Source organism: Siniperca chuatsi, linkage group LG13, assembly GCF_020085105.1.
Source record: "Siniperca chuatsi isolate FFG_IHB_CAS linkage group LG13, ASM2008510v1, whole genome shotgun sequence".
In the NCBI taxonomy this organism is placed as follows: domain Eukaryota; kingdom Metazoa; phylum Chordata; class Actinopteri; order Centrarchiformes; family Sinipercidae; genus Siniperca; species Siniperca chuatsi.
In genome coordinates, this window is record NC_058054.1 from 11,258,066 (window position 1) to 11,276,820 (window position 18,755).

At 39.7% G+C, this 18,755-nt stretch overlaps 1 protein-coding gene across 3 annotated transcripts; it reads left to right on the plus strand.

The window, feature by feature from the left end:
* The first annotated feature begins 256 nt into the window (after window positions 1-256).
* Window positions 257-17,676, plus strand: kiss1ra (KISS1 receptor a). Of its 3 annotated transcripts, XM_044218879.1 has the most exons (6): window positions 257-592; window positions 3,253-3,490; window positions 4,646-4,770; window positions 10,751-10,886; window positions 11,063-11,301; window positions 13,403-17,676. In XM_044218879.1, exons 1-6 carry the CDS (start codon window positions 590-592, stop codon window positions 13,781-13,783), a joined length of 1,122 nt encoding a protein of 373 aa, XP_044074814.1. In that variant the 5' UTR covers window positions 257-589; the 3' UTR covers window positions 13,784-17,676. The 3 variants fall into 3 exon arrangements, with proteins under 3 accessions (XP_044074814.1, XP_044074813.1, XP_044074815.1); XM_044218878.1 differs by lacking the exon at window positions 257-592 and having other exon boundaries at window positions 1,940-3,490; XM_044218880.1 differs by lacking the exon at window positions 257-592 and having other exon boundaries at window positions 1,940-3,490; window positions 11,063-11,312; window positions 13,403-13,612.
* Window positions 17,677-18,755: the final 1,079 nt, after the last annotated feature.

The window sequence follows — 18,755 nt, forward strand, 5'->3', positions numbered from 1 at the left end:
AGAAAAGGTGGTCTACTGCAGGGTCTTTTCTCCTCTCCAAGATGGCTCACAGGTTGTGGCTGTGGGCACAACCCAGGGTTTTATCCCTGTGGGTGGTCCATGTGCAAGAATTTGAACAATCTGGCAGCAGATCAGTTTTCCAGCAAGGTCTCATCCAAGAAAGGTGGAAAGTGCACCCCCAATTGGTTGCAGTAATTCGGTGCCACTGCAGAAATTCCTTATTACCGGTTGTTCTTCCTTCTACCAAACGACTCAACCTCCTTTCAGAACAGATACAATGGTCCATCAATGGCCATAAGCTCTTTCTTATGCCATCCCTCCCTCCTTCTGTCACTCCTGCAAAGGGCGCACACAGTGAGGGTGAAGTTTATCCTTGTGGGTATGCCAGAAATCCCACTATTGTTGGACAGTATTTAATGGAAACTCCCAGCTCGGCATGACTTACTGTCGCAGGCACAGGACATGTTGCCACATCCCTTTCCCCAGGGACTGAGGTTTTAGCCCCAGCTCCTGAGAGGATTCAGCTGTTAGCTATGGAACTACCACAGGAGAAGGTGGCGACTCAGAATGCAACTTGGGCACCTTTGACATGGTACGTCTATTTGCAAAGGTGGAGGATGTTTGACACTTAGTGTAGGGATCACCAGGGAAATCCTAGTCAGAGCTCAGCCCCTGTGAAGCTGCAGCTTCTGCAGAAACTCTTAGTGTGCTTTTACATATGTGTCTATTTATGTCAATTCACTTCAATTCAAAGGGATTTATTAGCATGAACATTTCAAGAACAATGCTGCCAAAGCATCAAAATATAATTTGTCCAAATATTTGGACAGCACACATTCACAATAACAGTATTATGAACATTAGCACAACATTAAGATTGATATATATGAATTATATATATGCAGTATATCCGATGCATGTATTTTATTTGTGTGTGTCCGTGTGAATGCATGCGTGTGTGTCTAGGTCACTCATTGTCCCTCAGGTTGTGGCATGTTGATACATATTGGGCAGCAAGATCTGCGCTGTCTCCTTCTCCTATGAGTATTTTTAATTTTGAGAGCTCATTAAGTTCTTTGAAATCTGAAATTACAGAGTTGAACTTGTTAAAGTAAATGTTCCTTATTTCATTAAAAGTTTTACATTGTAGGAAGAAGCACATCTCTGTCTCAGCCTCACCTGTTGAACAGTGACCAACTATTGTTTTCTTTTGGTTGCCATGATTTTTGTGTCTTCCTTTTTCGATTTTCTAAGAAATCTGCCGTCTGCCTTTACGCCTAACCGGGTTAGGTATGAAAGTACCCTTAGACTCTTGGAAGTCTCCTTCAGGGGACTAGTGGCTGCAATTAAACCTGTACAAAAAAGGAAAGACCAGTTGACCAGGGGAGTGCAGACTGGTTTCTTCATTTCTTAAGGGCGTTAGGAGATGACTACTTTACTCTACTGGCTCAGCCAGCCTTTAGAGTTGTTCAACCTGAAGTTACTGTCAGTCGAGACTGCATACCTTCTGACGCTGGCTCCTACCAAAAGGCTGAGAGAATGAAGACTGTCTTTGACCATCAATACATGTGCAGTTTCCTGCCTGAAGGTACATTAATAATTCACTGGGCAGACATCAGTGGTTGCAGAGGTGAGGTGAGGTGAAAAAACAAAAACTAAATACTGCTTGATTGATCCCAATTCTTCTTTTTATTCTGTCTAGCCATGATTGGCATCTCCGCCATAGATGGTCTTCTTCAGGTCCAACATATGGACAAAATATGACCAATAATACTCTACAGTATATTTTCAATACATAATAAATAATCACCTTTGAGTGATGTTTTAATGCTACATACTGGTATTTATGGGCACATATAGTTTGGAAATGAACTTTTATTTCACAAAATGCATCTAGATGCGTACCAGGTTTAACCTGGGATGTAACCTGACAATGATACTGTTGGTATTTCATGTCTACACCTTTTCTGTGTAGAGGTATGTTATCTATGTTAGCTGCAGGACGTTATTGTTATTCCCTGTGGAACAGAATGAGAGGAGAGAGACAGAGGGTGTTTTTTGGCAAATTGTTACAAAAAGATGGATTGGGGGATAATGTTGCTAGGAGACCCTGACATCAGCTCTTTATCCCTGAATCATGCTGTAGCCCACGTGCATTCAGACTGTGTGTCTGTGTATATATGTGTGTGTGTGTGTGTGTGTGTGCGTGTACCTCCTCTCCCCACTGCGTCTGTGTGTCCTTGCTCTTGCTGGTACTATAAAGCCATCAGCATCTCCTTCGCTCTCTGCTTTCTGCACGAGTAAAGTCAGGGCTGTTTTCGCTGAACCACATATCAGTCACCTCAGCTGTGCTCGGAGAATGAACAATGGATGATGCCTGAGGTTTTTTCTTTTTTAATACAAAGCATTTTGAGAGGCAGACTTTTGTCAAGGTTGTAGAGCAAATATCAACTCCCACACAAGCCTGTGTCTTCTTTGAAGTGACTCTTCTTTCCTCAAAAGCAAAAGCCTGGAATGGAAGGTTAAGACACGGAGAGAAAAAATGCCTCCCAACGGAGATAAACAGCGGTGGAACAAAGAGAGGTGAAAACCAACTCAAGAAAAGGAAGCTGCGAGTACGGTGGAGTGTTTACCTTATGAGGATTCGATGACCGAGCTTCTTCTGTGTCCTTTTCACATGAACACATTTGATTTGTCTCTCATTATGTTCCTGCTTTGGGCTGCAATGAAATGAACACCTCTCCGCAACTTGAGGAATCTTTGTCCCATTGCGTCTGTTCCCCTTTTCCCTCTGTCTCCTCCATCCCTCCACCTTTTCATTCACCTCGCAAACTTTTCCCTGCTTTCTTTCACTCCTCCATTTCTTTCCTTCCAGGATCCAGTTTTTCCTCAGACACACTCACCACTAAGCCTATTACCCATCGTTAACTCTTTCTACCTTGCACCTGCGTTCACCACTCATTACTGCACTTTCCTCTACTTTTCTGTCATGCTCCGCCAGATTTTTTTCATTTTTCCCATCTCTTCTCTTTCTCTGTTTTAAAATCTCCACATTTCTCTCCTTTCTTTAGTCTGAGGGCACCCAGGACTCAGTGGCTGAACGTCTCATAAACATAAAAACATACGGCACATTCTCTCTCCTAATTGCCATCTTTTCCTCTATACCTCTCACAACCCGCTGTCATTCCTCAGCACTTTTTCTCTCACCTCCCTCACAATTATCCTTCCCGTTCTGTCACAATGTACTCCAAGGAGCTCTGGAACTCCACTGAGCAGGTTTTTGACAACGGCTCTGAGGCGAACTTTTCTCTGGGAAGACATGGGGACGAGGAGGAGGAGGAAGGAGATCAGCACCCCTTCCTCACAGATGCCTGGCTGGTCCCCCTCTTCTTCGCACTCATCATGCTGGTCGGACTGGTGGGCAACTCTCTGGTTATTTATGTAATTTCCAAACACAGGCAGATGAGGACAGCAACCAACTTCTACATAGGTGAGCAAGAGGAAAAAGTACTATATGCACGCTTGTATTTCTGAGTTCTGGTCGTTTGTGAAAGAGACAGATGCAAAAACAGATTCAAACACAGGACATTCTGGAGATCAGTGGGCTAGGATGTATATTTCATCATGAACTCCCAGTGCATCAACTTCAAAGGTATCGTATCGTTATTTGATGCATGTCTCTGACTCTTTCATCTATCCTGCTTCATTGCAAAACAACACTGGGTTCAAAAGACCTTCAGGGGCTCATGAGGGAGCTCAGTGTAAAGTCACTTGCTCTCCATTTGCTCAATTAGTACATGGTTATTGGTAAGAACGTCCAATTTGATTACAGGTTTTACTTTTACCATCAGAGGAAAAGACAGGTATTCAGGTTTGTCCTGAATTGCAATTTTTTTCTAAATTCTAAACAGGTAAAATAATTATCTTATTATAATAATTAATATAATTATGTGTGGGGTGTTTGGAATGGGCTAATTCATTTGTGCAAGTAAGCAATTTTAATAGCTCAGATCAGCTAGTAAAACAAACAGGAAACAGTGTTTAGCCTATTTGTCAGAATGACAGATTAAACAGGAAAAAGGGAAAACAAGATCAGACTACCAAGGTTATCATGGCAACTTCTGCTTGGTGTGCCATGAAGATATTGGGTAGGTGGATTTGTGTGGATTTAAATTAAACAATTCTGTAAGAGTCTGTGTGTAGGTGTACTGTACGACCTGTGGAAAACCAGCAAATATTTACATTAGAGAACCCGGAACCAGAGAATTTTTGGCATATTTGCTTGAAAAATGACTTAAACAATTAATTGATTATTGAAATAGTTGCTGATACATTTTTTGTCGATCAACTATTGATTACTTGATTCATTGTTTTAGTGCTGTCGTTTAGCCTGCACATAGTATAAATAATGTATAATGTAGTATAATAATGCAGCATACCAATTTTTCGTCAGATAATTAAAGTTATATCCACTATCAGGCTGTTTACCACTGAAGATGGTGGGATGGTGGTTAGATGTTTCTCTTAAAATAATTAAAAGATCGATGTGATTTGTACCTGACACAACCTTAGATACACTAACTGTAAAACACTGTGCTGCAGACTGTACACCAGACATCCAGAGTGTTGTTTTCTCTCTGTGCAGCAAACCTGGCTGCTACTGATATCATCTTCTTGGTGTGCTGCGTCCCCTTCACTGCCACCCTCTATCCTCTCCCTGGATGGATCTTTGGCAACTTCATGTGCAAATGTGTTGCCTTTCTACAGCAGGTAAAAACATGACTCGTTTTTTTTCATCTCATCACAATCATAATTACATTTTTCTTGGCTCAGAAATGTGCTTTCACACACACAGAAGTGTTATTTTGCTGTGCTTGAGACATTTATCAAACATGTCGGATTTGCTCTGAAATTAAACAAACCCCAATAATTATTATAATTCAACAAAGTCACTTAGGACTTTGGTGCAATCAAATGCCCTTCACCAGGAGCAGCCAAATGTGCACTGATTTCATAACTGAACCATAATTCTGTGAGTCATAAAAACCACTCATCATCCACTCAAGGAGGTCACAGCTTGTATTTTTAAAATATAAAGGACTGTCTCAAGAAAGCTTCAGAAAGATGTCTAAGCAACAATCAAACTCCAACATATTTTATGTAGCCTTTTGAGACATACTTTGTGATAAGACGGTGTAGTCCCTCATCCGTCCAGGAGTGTTCTATCGTAGAAAAGGTTTCAGTCGTAGTCATCTGGACACTGTTTTCAGAATCAAGACGTTTCAGCTCCCATCCTCAATTAAGTATGACTTCCGGATGGGAGCCGAAAGGTCTTGATTCTGAAAACAGTGTCCAGATGACTACGACTGAAACCTTTTCTACGACATACTTTGTGATATTAGGCTAATAAATTTTGACTTTGACTTTGTCTCTAACCATTAAGCTGGAATTGCATGGGTGTCTTCGTACCCAACCAACATCCCGACAGGAGTTGAATGAACCAATCAACTTGCTTGACGCGTAGGTCCACACAATGCGTAGTTGAGATTTGGGAGGTCTCTGCATCGGCTCATCTGTGAGCTTCTGCAACCTACGGTTACCTATAACACCCATGGGACTTTACGTCTTTAAGTCTAAAGGGTAATTCCAGCTTAAGTTCAATATTCGCTCTCCTTTGAGCCCTGCTTTAATCTCCCCAAATCCTGAGGGAAATATGTGTCTCTTTAGCTGCACGCAAACATTTTCCAGATTTGTGAATATGCAGATAGTAAACACTGACATTCAAATGTTGGTGATGTAAACCTGCTCTACTTGTTGCCTCTGCACTTTGCTCTACACCCCACCCTGCAGTGACAGAACATACGTTAATCATGAGTAAAACACAGCGATGAACCTAAACCCCTGGTAGTGAGTGACGTTATCATATGTACATATTCTCTTCTGCCTTGCACAAATGCATCGTCAAGCAGAAGCCAAGCAAAGGCCGCAACCTGTTGACTCCATGCAGCTTATTTAAAGAGGATAGCCAATCAAAATACCCTCAAATGCACAGCGTGTGACAATATGTGAGCATGAAGCTCAGATCGTAAAAGACCACGTTTCTATGCTACACTGTAATTACACTTAGCCATGCACTAATAACTGTGGACTATAAAAATATGCTCAATCTGGCACCCAGATCCAAATAGCCTAAAATCTAAAAGATGTTTAGTGAATAAGCAACCTGTCGAGTTAGGCAAAATCAAGACCAACACTGTCTAAGCTTAACAAAAAATTGCAGTAAATTTAATCAATTTCCTATTTTGTTTGGAGAGTGGGTTAAAAGTGTACCTCATTCATTATGAAGCTAAAAGGGAGGAGGAGACGATCCGTCAGGATTAAAAAAAAGAAGACATTTTCTTTTGAGTGCAGAAAGACGATGTGCAGATGTAGACGTTTGAGCATAAAAGAGTGAGATGTCAGTCTGGCACAAAGGCTAAAAGCGTTTTTAATTGAAAACATGGAGACGTGATTTAGTTAATTCATCTGTACATGGAAACTAGTACCTTGGTGAAACAATGACTCCTGAGCCCCAATCTTCTCCTTTGGAAAATGGAAAAAGCAATTGTCTGTCAAGCAGGCCTCTCTTGTAGCTTTGTTAGTTTTTTTCTGTCAATTCCAATCCAACCATTTTCTCTCATCCAACCCTGCATGTGTGTTAAAAACATTATAATCAGTTTCTTTGAAGGGTGCCACCATTTATTATTGCACTTGCATGAGACAAGGTTGATTAGGTTTTTAATGATTATAATGAGACAGGAGAACTGACCGCTCTTTTCAAAGAAATATGGACCATTAACCTGAGTAGTGTCTCAATATTTCCACAGTTCAATGACAACAACCAAAGGGAGACAGCAGGTGAAGTGTCCTAGTGAACTTACATCCCTGTACAACCTGGAGTGCAGGATCCATATGACCCCCAGTTCAGCTAATTAGTTTACATGAACTCCTCATCATTTTTAAATTAATAAATACTATACACTGAAATGACACTTTGTTTATTCCAAGGGAATAGAGGGAATGAAAGGAAGAGTGAGACCATTACAGTGACACCCAAATGTCAAACATTTCAGGAACAGCAGCAATGCTGGACTAACAGCCATCTATCCATCAGTCATGTTAGACATTGCCGACTATTTATGTGCTCTGCAAAACAACATTAAGCTTTCAAATCTTGGCTGCAAAACTCACTTCTCCACACACATTATCTAATATTCATGCAGCCAGGTGGACAAACCCTGTTTTTAATAATCCAGTGGTCTATCCTCTAGCACCATCCTCCAAACAGACTTTACTTTTTAGAGGTAAGGGGTAAAAAATCAGGTGTTGTTCATGCTCATGTGGGGTGCAATGAATTTTGCGGGGGGGACTAATGGGGCTTTACACTCTCAGCCATGAAAATCTGCTGCAAACACCTGTTGATGTTGTTAGATTTCATACTGCTCACTGTGTCATTGTTAGAGGCTGATGAAATTAAGTGTTCACAGTCATGCAGAAAAAGTTTCCTGTAAATCTGTTATTCCGTCTTCCTTCCTTTTGTGCAAGAAATCTCAAATTCAGTATTTATTGAAACGGGTGTTGCTTGGAAGATAAAATTAATGCCACTTTGTTGACAAGAAAAAAAATGAAGTCTGCCTTCTGTCTGTTAATTAATTTTCTCTCCAAAACACAAAGGGAAAAATAAGCACCTATGTTGTTTCTCATATATATAATTTACCCAGGGACTACTTTTCATTCGTTCCTGGTAAAAGTTTATTTTTAATGTGTACTGAGTTGGATGACAAATGCAATAAAATACTCAGACAGCACATACTGTATATGCCTTTGAAAGTGAGGGGCTACAAATATCCTTTTTTTGTCCTTGTTTTCTTTTTCTCGTCACCTTGGAAGACCTTCCATCTTCACCAAGACAGATATTTCTGCTTTTCACACCTCTGACATCTTCTCTATTCTGACAGAGAAGCTTCAGTACATACAGTGTCTCTGTTTTCTTTGTATTTCTACAGTTCAGTTTGGATCACTGGTGTTGTCTTGAGAAATCATTAGACTTTCTGTAATAGGAGGTGATTTCAAAGAAAGAGTGAGTGACACAGACAGCTCCAGGAAAAGTTAGCAAACTAATTAGAAAAATGCCCACTAGAAACATTCGACTGAATGTTAGAATTCTTTCAGTGAATATTGATGAAGTGATTTCCTGAATAAATCCGATTTTTCTTCAAAGCTACATGATAAGCTACATTTTCAATAATGGTAAAAGATCAAAAGAAAAATGTAGAAGCCCTACTTGGCTACATTTTTTGTCTTGGTATTCTTTATTATTATTTCTGTTGTATTATTCTTTATCTTTATTAGTTGGAAGAGAAAAATTGCACTTCAGGCTGTTTTTAAATAAGAGATGTCTTTGATTTCAGCATGGATAGTCTTCAAAGCAGTGGATATACTGCAAATAATTTGTCCAGTGGATTGCTTTGTTTTTTTCCCTCCAAAATATCTGAAATGAAATTAATTAAAACTCAAACCATCATAATGTCGACTTAGACTAAACGGTCGATTATGTTATCACAGACCTTCATTGACCTTCACAATACAACTTTATTGCCCATTATTGGAATTTTAGCTTCAGCTTCATCAGTATGAAATAGAAAAACTAAAGGAATAGTTGGATATTTTGAGAATTACGCTTATTCGCTGTCTTGTAGTGGGTTTGATGAGAAGATAGATACCATTGTATCTATCTCATGTCTGTACGCTACACATGAAGTTACAGCCAGCAGTAGGTTAGTGTAGCTAAGCTTAGTTTAAGGAGTGGAAGCAGGGGGAAACAACTAGCTTGGCTAGTTCTTGCATGTACAGTATTTCTCTTAAAACCATTGTCGTTTATCATTCAGTTCTTTGTACAGATTAAACAAATGAGATATAACCTGTTAATTTGTGAACCTCAGAGGTGATTGTAGGTTGGATTTGTTTATCCTTGGACAGAGCCAGACTTTCCTCAACTCATTAAAAGAAATGAGAAGAAATAGAGATGATCTAAATATATTTTCTTTGCAATGTCTAAGCCCATTCCTTTTAGTAGACATTATGCATTGGAGATAACAGGGTAGTGTGCACCAGGCGTCTTACAACTTGAGGGATTGTGGTACTCACTTTCTCTGTGGCCTCAACACTGAACTCCTCATGACCCCTTTCTGCCTCTCTCATCATATCCTTTGAAACACTGATGTGGTGCTCCAAACCTCTGGAGGGTAATGGGTGCTGGCTCGCAGATAAGAGGTGGAGAGAGAAAAAGAGGCAGATACATAGACAAAAGAGGGACAAAATTAGATCCTATTTGGAAAAGAGCATAGAGAGAATTTCTGACCCCTCATTTCTCACCCTGCTGCACATATTTCAAAGCAATATGAATTAGTTCACCTACATAAAACACAGTACCACCCTCAGAGGTCCACGTGTTTGAAGTGAAGAATATGTCATTTTTGTGAAGAGGACTGCTTTACTGAAAATCATTGTACAGAATGCATAAAAAGAAAACATCAGGGTGCTTTCTATTATAGAACACGCTGACTGTGAGACTGGAGTAAAATGAAGTGTTTTTTTTAATTGGCAGGTGATGTGAGATTAAAGATGTCTGTGAATTTAGCATTTTAAGAAAAAGTGGATTCTGCAAGTATTGAATTCCACTGAACATGAATTCCACATTTGGCCTTAAATTAGCATTCTTCTGATGTGACAGAGTATAAATGAATCAAGCATCATTGAACCTTATTAAAAATTAAATTGAATGATTTGTTCATATGCTAATTAAAAATACTTATCACAAACGCAGCCTCCTCTCTGCTTCCCGTCTTCCTGTTCCTCTGCATGCTTCCTCCCTCGCTCTTTCTCCTCCCGCATGCTCTTCAGTTTAAAAGCGCGAGAGCTCATTAGCAAAACCTCAGACAAGTTGGAGAGCAAATCTGAAATATAACCTGTTTCTTGAGGACAAAAAAAGCTGCTGGACTTCTCCTTAGTGAGGGTTGACTAACTATAATGCTGGATGCACAAGACACCATTAGAAAGGTGGTGTCCAGCTTCTGTTGCAATTAAGCCACCCAAACAATTTCAGAAGATCTCATAAGTTTGTAAGGCTCTCTGAGCAACCAGATTCCTCTAATAGCGTGTGCACAAACTGTGGAGCATTTTTCTATACTGTAAAAATGTATCGTTTGTAGCACTGGTAATAATCCCTGACATTTTACATCTGTTTTACAACTTACATGTGCTTTTTTTAAACACCCAGTGTTTGGTGAAGTCTATGTATGGATAAGACCACACCACAGGATTGTCCACAGGATGTGCTGCATTTATTTTCAGTGGTAGAAACTGTAATGTGTGGGGATCAACAGAAAATAAACTGGGTGTTAGTAGAGCAGTCTGAGAAGAAGATAAATGCCAATGAAACTTAGACTGCAATAGAAAATGTGTGGTACCAAATAGTCCCTGTACAAAAAAATCATAGCAATGACCTTTTAGGCCCAAAGATGTAGCCAAAAAAACAAAATAAGACTCTCATGAGTTACTTTAGAAAGAAATTTTTTTATTTTTTTTTAAATTAATTTAAAAAAAAAAATTTCTGGGGAAGGACCCTCATGCACCCTGCTCTAATTGTGCCCCCCCAAAATTTTGGCTTGCATGACACCCCTGACATCGTATGTTTTACTGTCTTTCCTAGGTGACAGTCCAAGCCACCTGTATCACTCTGACAGCTATGAGTGGGGACCGCTGTTACGTCACAGTCTACCCTCTGAAATCTCTCCGCCACCGCACCCCAAGAGTAGCCATGATCGTCAGCATCTGCATTTGGATTGGTATGTCATGCTCGTTTGATGAAAATTACTCTCTTATTATTTTCTCTGAGTAAATTTCATCTTCATGTTTTCAATTAGTTAATTAATAATTAGGACCAATTGTATATAAAATAGGTGAGAGAATTAACGTGCATGATCTCAACTACTTCAACTAACACAGTCCTCGTCCTGCCCAGGCTCCTTCATCCTGTCCACCCCGATTTTAATATACCAGCGTATAGAGGAGGGTTACTGGTACGGCCCGAGGCAGTACTGCATGGAGAGATTCCCATCTAAGACACATGAGAGGGCCTTCATTCTCTATCAGTTTATTGCTGCCTACCTGCTGCCTGTCCTCACTATCTCCTTCTGCTACACTCTGATGGTGAAGAGGGTGGGCCAGCCCACTGTAGAGCCTGTAGACAACAACTATCAGGTATGGACAAGGTTTGTTTTGCTTTGTTTTGTGCTTAATTGTAATCGCTTGACTTAGCTTAAAGATATGACTGCAAGCCCTTGCTACTAATTGTCAGTTGATTAAAAGTTAAAAAAGCTTTTTTCTTCTCTTCTGTATATGGTGGCACTACCTGTCCCTATTTACTACTCGTTATCTTGCTTTTTATGTTGGCTGTCTTTGAAAATGTCTTTCAAAGCACCTTTCCTTAAAGCAACTGTAATCAATTGTTTTATAATAACAATGGATCAAATGACTATGTGTAGAAGGTCCTAACAACAGAGAATTATAACACAGCTCTGCAGTTCCCTTGAGTTCTATGGAGCTTTTCAGCGTCTTTTAGTTCAAAATTTCGTCTTTTAGTTCATTGTTTGGTTTCACAGCCTGCAACTGCAGGTTTTGGTTGAACCTCACTGCCGTCATAGCGTTTTTCAACTCCAGAAGGCAGCTGTTTTCAGCAGAAAAGCTCTAAAAACCAACTATATGCTACCTGTCTAGAACCAAATGACACACAGACAAAGTTAGCAACTATCAGGTGAACATTTAGCAGTTAATAAGCCTCATATGTCCCTCAAGAGCAGTGGTGGAATGTAATTAAGTACATTTACTCAAGTACTGTACTTAAGTCCATTTTGATGTACTTGTACTTTACTTAAGTATTTCCATTTCATGCTACTTTATTCTTCTACTCCACTACATTTGATAGTTGTAGTTACTAATTACTTTGCAGATTTAGATTGTTAATACAAATTATAAATCATCTAATAAATTATGATGTGTAAATTGGCAACTGTTTGCTAACAACTTCGCAACAACCTAAAGGTGGGAAATGCGATTCTGGAGAAATCCAATACAATGACAAATACCATGATATAGAGAGAACAACGACACAGCAAGTAATGTAACTAATGTTGGCTAGGTTGTGGGTTTGCAAACTGTCCCTACAGTTGCTGCTGCAAAGCTAACATGGAGAGAGGATGAGATGGTTTCCCAGAGCCAGCAATCCAGCTCCAGACAGCGATGCTCACAACTCTCCTGCTACTATAGCTAACATCACAACAACAGCATATCTTGGCAAACTAGAAAGTAAGCAGAATTCTGTGGGCATGTAATTTAATGTTTCCTGACACACAAATCATTGCTGGAATAGTGTTGAGTGGCTCGGTCTGCCAAAAGGCAAAACAGCTGGTGCGCCTGAGGAGCGGGGCTGCGTGCGCCTCTTCTCCGTAGCTCTCTGACAGTCTATTTATCGGCATAGTATCGGCGTTATATTCACGTGACGATGTGTCCATTTGAGTTCAAAACGTTTTAATGAAAAATTCGTGCTTGGGGCTTTATGAATCTAGGGTTACTTCATAGATATACAGTGACAAAAGGAGGGAGACTGGAGGAAAACAAAAGGGTTCGTGGTGAGTTCTGAGATCAGTCAGAGACTGCCACGCAAACACAGGCACGCATTGACTGCACACCAAGCCCCCAGGAACGGAGCTGGGTTGTAAAGCGATTTTGGCATAGTGGCCGCACAGGGTACTGCAACTTCTGCATTCATCATGTGACCCACAAACACTTTGAAATGACTTTTTTATCATCTGAATTTGGTCCATTTGGCCCAATAACACTTGGAAAGTCTAGAAGAACCATATGATTAAATTATTTTATCCAATTTACGTGTTTGTGGAGCCAACAGGAAGTCAGCTGGCTCGGCCAGTGAAAGTCTCAGACACGCACGTTTTCTTAACCGACTCAGCTGGAGAAGGACTGTAGTGCACATGCTCCATGGGCCCAAAAACGTAGAAGTGTGAGGAAGCCTGTGGATGTTTTGTCAGCTTATGCACCAAGTGAGCAAATTTCATAGGACTTCTCCTTAATATATCCATGCCGCACATACAGTTGGTTGCTCACTAGCTTACTGCTAACATTTCTACAGTTGGTACATTGGCTGTTTGGGACAAATAAGCACAGACTGCACAGTCAACAACAGTCCAGGGGTCAACTTTACACAAATAACGCAAGGCGAGAATTCGCTTCGCTTTCTGTCTGAACACACCAGAAAGCTCCTCTCCTCTCATCTTCTCCTTCTCAGGTCAACCTCCTGTCTGAGAGAACTATCAGTATCAGGAGCAAAGTCTCCAAGATGGTGGTAGTAATCGTCCTCCTCTTCGCCATCTGCTGGGGTCCCATCCAGATCTTCGTCCTCTTCCAGTCTTTCTATCCAAACTACCAGCCCAACTATGTCACATACAAAATCAAGACGTGGGCAAACTGCATGTCCTACGCCAACTCTTCAGTCAACCCCATAGTTTATGGTTTCATGGGAGCCACCTTCCAAAAGTCCTTCAGAAAAACCTTCCCGTTTCTGTTCAAGCACAAGGTTAGAGATAGCAGCATGGCTTCGAGGACTGCCAACGCTGAGATTAAGTTTGTTGCTGCAGAGGAAGGCAACAATAATAATGCAATGAATTAAATCTGACAATTAAAAAATAGGAAGAAAAAGATTGTTTGTATCCAGAGCAATGGCTGCGAGAAGAACATTAAAATAATGAACATTTTCCAGCCATGGGTTCATTGTGTGAAAGTCTTCATAGAGCAACTGGCTGATTTCAAAAGAACAAACTCTGTGTGTTTGGCAGACACATTTTAGATTTGTTAATGAATACAATTAACTAACAAATTGATGTAGAGAAACACAGACTCATAATACGGATGGACACTAACAGTGTTTGGCACAATATGTTACCTCTTCTATTGCCAAGGCCAGGCAGTGTTGGCACATAACATCACCCATCGAGCTGCCAAACACCACTGCCAAACACAGTCGTACACATCTGATGATGGAAGAGGAAAACTTTCCCTACACGCTGCAGGCGGGAGTCCTAATCCCTGTAAGATCATGGGTGACAAGGTCTGCAGCTTTGGTATAAACTATTCAGCATTTGGAAAGCTGATGACATTATGTATTCTAAGACACATGAGAATACGATCATTTGGAAATGACAGAAGGCTGAATGTGCATTTTGAACGAACAATTGATGCTCTAGAGTAGATGTCTATGGACATGTTTTTTTTTTTTCATTCATGTGGTTGACATTTGTTCCTATCACTGGAGAGAAAGAGAATAATTCAACTAGAGACACTTTTTGAATCTGTCGTTTTGTTAAAGAGCTAACACTACTTCATTTTTTAGAGGAATAGTTTGACATTTTGGGAAATACTCTTTTTTGCTTTCTTACAAAGAGTTAAATGAGAAGATGACCACTCATGTCTGAACGCTTAATATGAAGCTAGAGCCAGGAGGTGATTAGCTTAGCATAATGACTGGAAGCAGAGGGGAAACAGCTAGCCAGGCCCTGTCCAAAGTTAAAAAATATGCCTACCTGCACCTCTAAAGCTCATAAAGTAACACATACATAACATACTTACATAACAAACAACATAAAACGTGTTAATTAGTGAGCTTTAGAAGTGTTAGGCATATGTTTGAAATTTAGACAGAGCCAAGCTAGCTAATTACCCCTATTTCCAGCGTTTATTCTAAGGTAAGCTAATTGCCCCCTGGCTCTAGTGTTGTACGTATGCTGCATTCATGTCATATTGGAGTTATTGTAATTATGAGTTTCTACATTCATGTCATGTTGGAGTTATTATTTCCACCTTGTAAATAGTGTTCATGTCAAATTTCCAGTCCTAATAAAGACTGATTTTTCTGACTATCTCAATTGGCACTTAATACGGAAATATGTGAAAACCAAACAAACATTAATGCCTCATGTCAGCCAAAGTCCATCGTTGAATGTAATTTAGGTCACATTTAATGGATGTGGTTTATTGTCAGTTCACAGTATTTTGTATCCTCAAATGACCAACTCTGTAATCATACAACCCACTTTAATTGTCTTTAACATGGGAATCTTTCCTATCCCTATCATCTCCCAAACTGTCAATCTATTTCTTCTTTCTAAAAAATCAAGCTGTATTTTGTTCATTTGTTGTAGGGGGAATCCGCTCGATCGCCCATCTCCTTTTCCCGTTAAAGTTGCAACTCAAACAACCAACCAAAACACTAAAAACAACATCAGTTATGTGTATTTCCATGGAGGTTGCTGTCTAAGTCATGTTTTCATCCCCAATGTTGTAAGGCAAATTTTGCAAATACCTCTCTGGTGTCGCAGTTTATAATGGAGATGGTGATGAAAGCCTGCACCTGAAAAATAGAACAGGATGTTTGTTTTTTCCTTTTTATTTTGTAATTTTTTTACTTCATTTGACCAGCTGTAAAACAGTGAGCTCAGGTTAACACAGGGTTAAAGTTATGTTTTTCTGTTTGGTGAGACTCCAAAGAAACAAAGCCAGCATCCACTTGAATGTGAGTTTCTCTGCTGCCAAATGAGATGAGTGGGAGCTGGCTGAAGCAGGGGTTACGACCGGTGAAGCATGGACAGTGTTTACCTTCCTTTTGTGTCCCCCACATAAACATTCACACCTTCCTCAATACATGTGCACACAAAACACTCTGTAGAAACATGCACGCACATACACAGGCATGCACATGCACTTCCAGCTGGTATATCCAGGTGTTGTTTATTGGAATCAGTTGTCACAGCTTTGAGAAACACCCGTGTATGATCTTGTCAGACGGACTAAATTCCAAATGGTGGAGGCGTCCCTTATTGCCTGTGCTGTGTTGTGAGAGAGCATTTTGATGGAGTACTTGTTCAGGGAGCTGCTGTCTGGCGATGGATATACAGCCTATCATTGTTAATACATCTACAGAGGCCCTGCCAGCTCTCCACTTTCTAGATGCAGTTCTTTTCTATCCATCCCACACGGTGACATTCAAAATCAGAACTTCAATTATGGCCCATAGAAAATCTGCTAATGCAGTTCTCATTTGAATTGTAGATACTGTAGGACTTGATGTCATCAGGGCTCCATTTGAATTACAACAAAGAGTCTTGAAAGGAAACCCAGAGTGTTTTGGCTGCCATAATTAGCCATAAATAGGTAACAAAAAGGTGCTCAAGGGTTGTCATTAATTGAGATAATATTTGGGCACATTTTGCAAAGAGAAGTGAACAAACCTTCCTAGCTATGGCCACCTTAATGTAACTAAAGATGTAACCAACAGTAGTGGATAATAATTATATGTACCCCTGAATACAGTTTTAACGCAAAATATACCTTGTAGCCACACAAACTAACACGTTTTTACTTTTACCAAAAAAAGCACTTTGACTTTCATTTCATTGAAATGGATTTGAATTGCTCTATTTTAGCAGGAAGTGATTTGACATCCATCTATAATTATAATTTTGTAGAAGGCAGCCAACAAAACTAAATGTCACACAGTTTCATCAGCACATTCAGTATGGTATAAATTACATGGTATGAAGGGTTTATTTTTATCTGAGTGCTACTGTAAAACACATTTTAATTTAATGCTAATGACAGCTTATTGATATTTAATGTGTAAATTGTGCTGCATTTCTTCCACACAAACTAATTTACATCATTTAGGACCAAGGTCATCAATAATGTGTGTATTCTGCTTTATATTAAGTGCTCTTTTGTATCTACGCTTATTCTGATATTGTGATTCTACTGTGTGTTCTGGTTTTACAGCAATATCTTCAGTTAAACTTAAACAATAAAACAATAAAACACAAAGTGACCATTAAATGTTTGGGTAGGCCATTTCAAATCAAGAATGTCACTGCAGAGAAAATGACAAATGACTTGACCAGCAGTGAGTTGATAATTTCTCAGGGTTATGTGAAATCATGTCTGCAGTAAGTTTACATTAAACTTTTGAACAGAGGGAATAAGATGATGGATGTCACGGACTAACAGGCAGAGGACACCGAGATGGATGGGAATGTCTTTATTTATGATGACAGCCAGCAGTGGAGAGTGTGGAGATAGGTAGAGTGGATCTGGGGTAGTTTACCGGAGGGAAGCCACAGGAGACCGGAGAGACCACGGAGGACTGGAGAGACACAGGAATAATCTAGTGCATGAAGTCCTATCCACAAACAAGGTTGGACAGTGAGTGTGGAGAGTGGAGTGAATTTATCCTGGGTGTGATTGGGGCTGATTAAGGGCAGGAGTGTAATTAGGAGCAGGTGTGGGTGATTATGGGCTGGTGAGGACATGACAGGCTGTGACAATGGAACTATTTAAAACTGTGACTGTGACATTTTTTTTTTGGTGCCAATCATGCATTATCCTGCCAATATAGATGTAGCTATTGTAGAGCCATGCATAACTTCATGTTAGCTGAATTAATGCTTAACTTTTGCACTGGGAATCACCTGGAAACTATGGTTTTCTCTCTTGTCAGAAATTAAACAAAAAGAAGGACTTGTCTGTTTACTGGTTGATTTTCTAACTGAGTAAATTGTTTGATTCTACTTAGTAAATCAAAAACAATTGTCTGCAGTAGAATTGGGAACCAATTCAGGAGAAATGAAGGCAGAGGCCCTTTCACATTACCTTTTACTTTAGTACTGATTATTAGTATGTAATAGGACCTTGCTGACACGATTAATCATCAGATTGATAAAAATTGTTTAAAAAAAACTAAATATACCTAATGTATTTTGGTAACATTTGTATGAAGACAGGCAACTTTTGAGTTTCATAACAAAAGCTAATAAATATAGGGGATTTTTAGCAACACGAGCAGTGGGGCAGTAGGGATGACAATGTCTGTTGGTTGGTCTGTTGGTTCATTCACCACTTTGGAAATTTGGTATAGATATTCATGGTCCCTACAGCATATAGCTGAGGATTCATTTATCCAGTAAAATACATCCATATCTGCTCAATGGATTGGCTGTTTTTTTTTTTGACATTCATAGTTCCCAGATGATTACATTTTTTATTGTAAGTGAAATAAACTATTTCATTATTTCACTTTTTCAACTACTGGATGGATTGCCATGAAATTTGGTTCAGATATTCTCAACTGAGGTAATCCCTCAACTTTCATGTAGCTGCACCATCAGGTCAAAATTTCAATTAGTCCAATACATTGGTTCAAATTCCTCAGCTGTACTTTGTGTTTAGTGCTAATGTTATCATGCTAACACCCTAAACTAAAATATCGAACATGGTAAACATTACACCTATAAATCTTTCATTTTTTCCCACGACTTTTATTGTGAGCATATTAGCATGCTAACATTAGCATTTCACTCAAATCACTGCTGGTACAGTGTCACAAAGCTGCTAGCTTGGCTCTAGACTCTTAGTCTTGTTGACACAACATAACAAAGAGGAATACTGAGAGGTGATTTAATCGAGTAAAAAGAGGATGACACTAAGTACACTACCTACGAGAAATGAAGCGGAATCACTTCATTTGTCATAGGTGGGCTAAAAGGTCTTGTCAGTTCAGTGGCATTTGACAGTCAACTGTTGAGAGCAGAACAGTCTGT

Excerpts from the sequence above, each read along its gene's own strand:
- kiss1ra (XM_044218878.1), top strand. The coding sequence starts at position 3,241 with ATGTACTCCAAGGAGCTCTGGAACTCCACTGAGCAGGTTTTTGACAAC. Across the intron at positions 4,771-10,750 it reads GTGTTGCCTTTCTACAGCAG|GTGACAGTCCAAGCCACCTG; the intron begins GTAAAAACATGA and ends TGTCTTTCCTAG. Across the intron at positions 11,302-13,402 it reads CTGTAGACAACAACTATCAG|GTCAACCTCCTGTCTGAGAG; the intron begins GTATGGACAAGG and ends TCTCCTTCTCAG.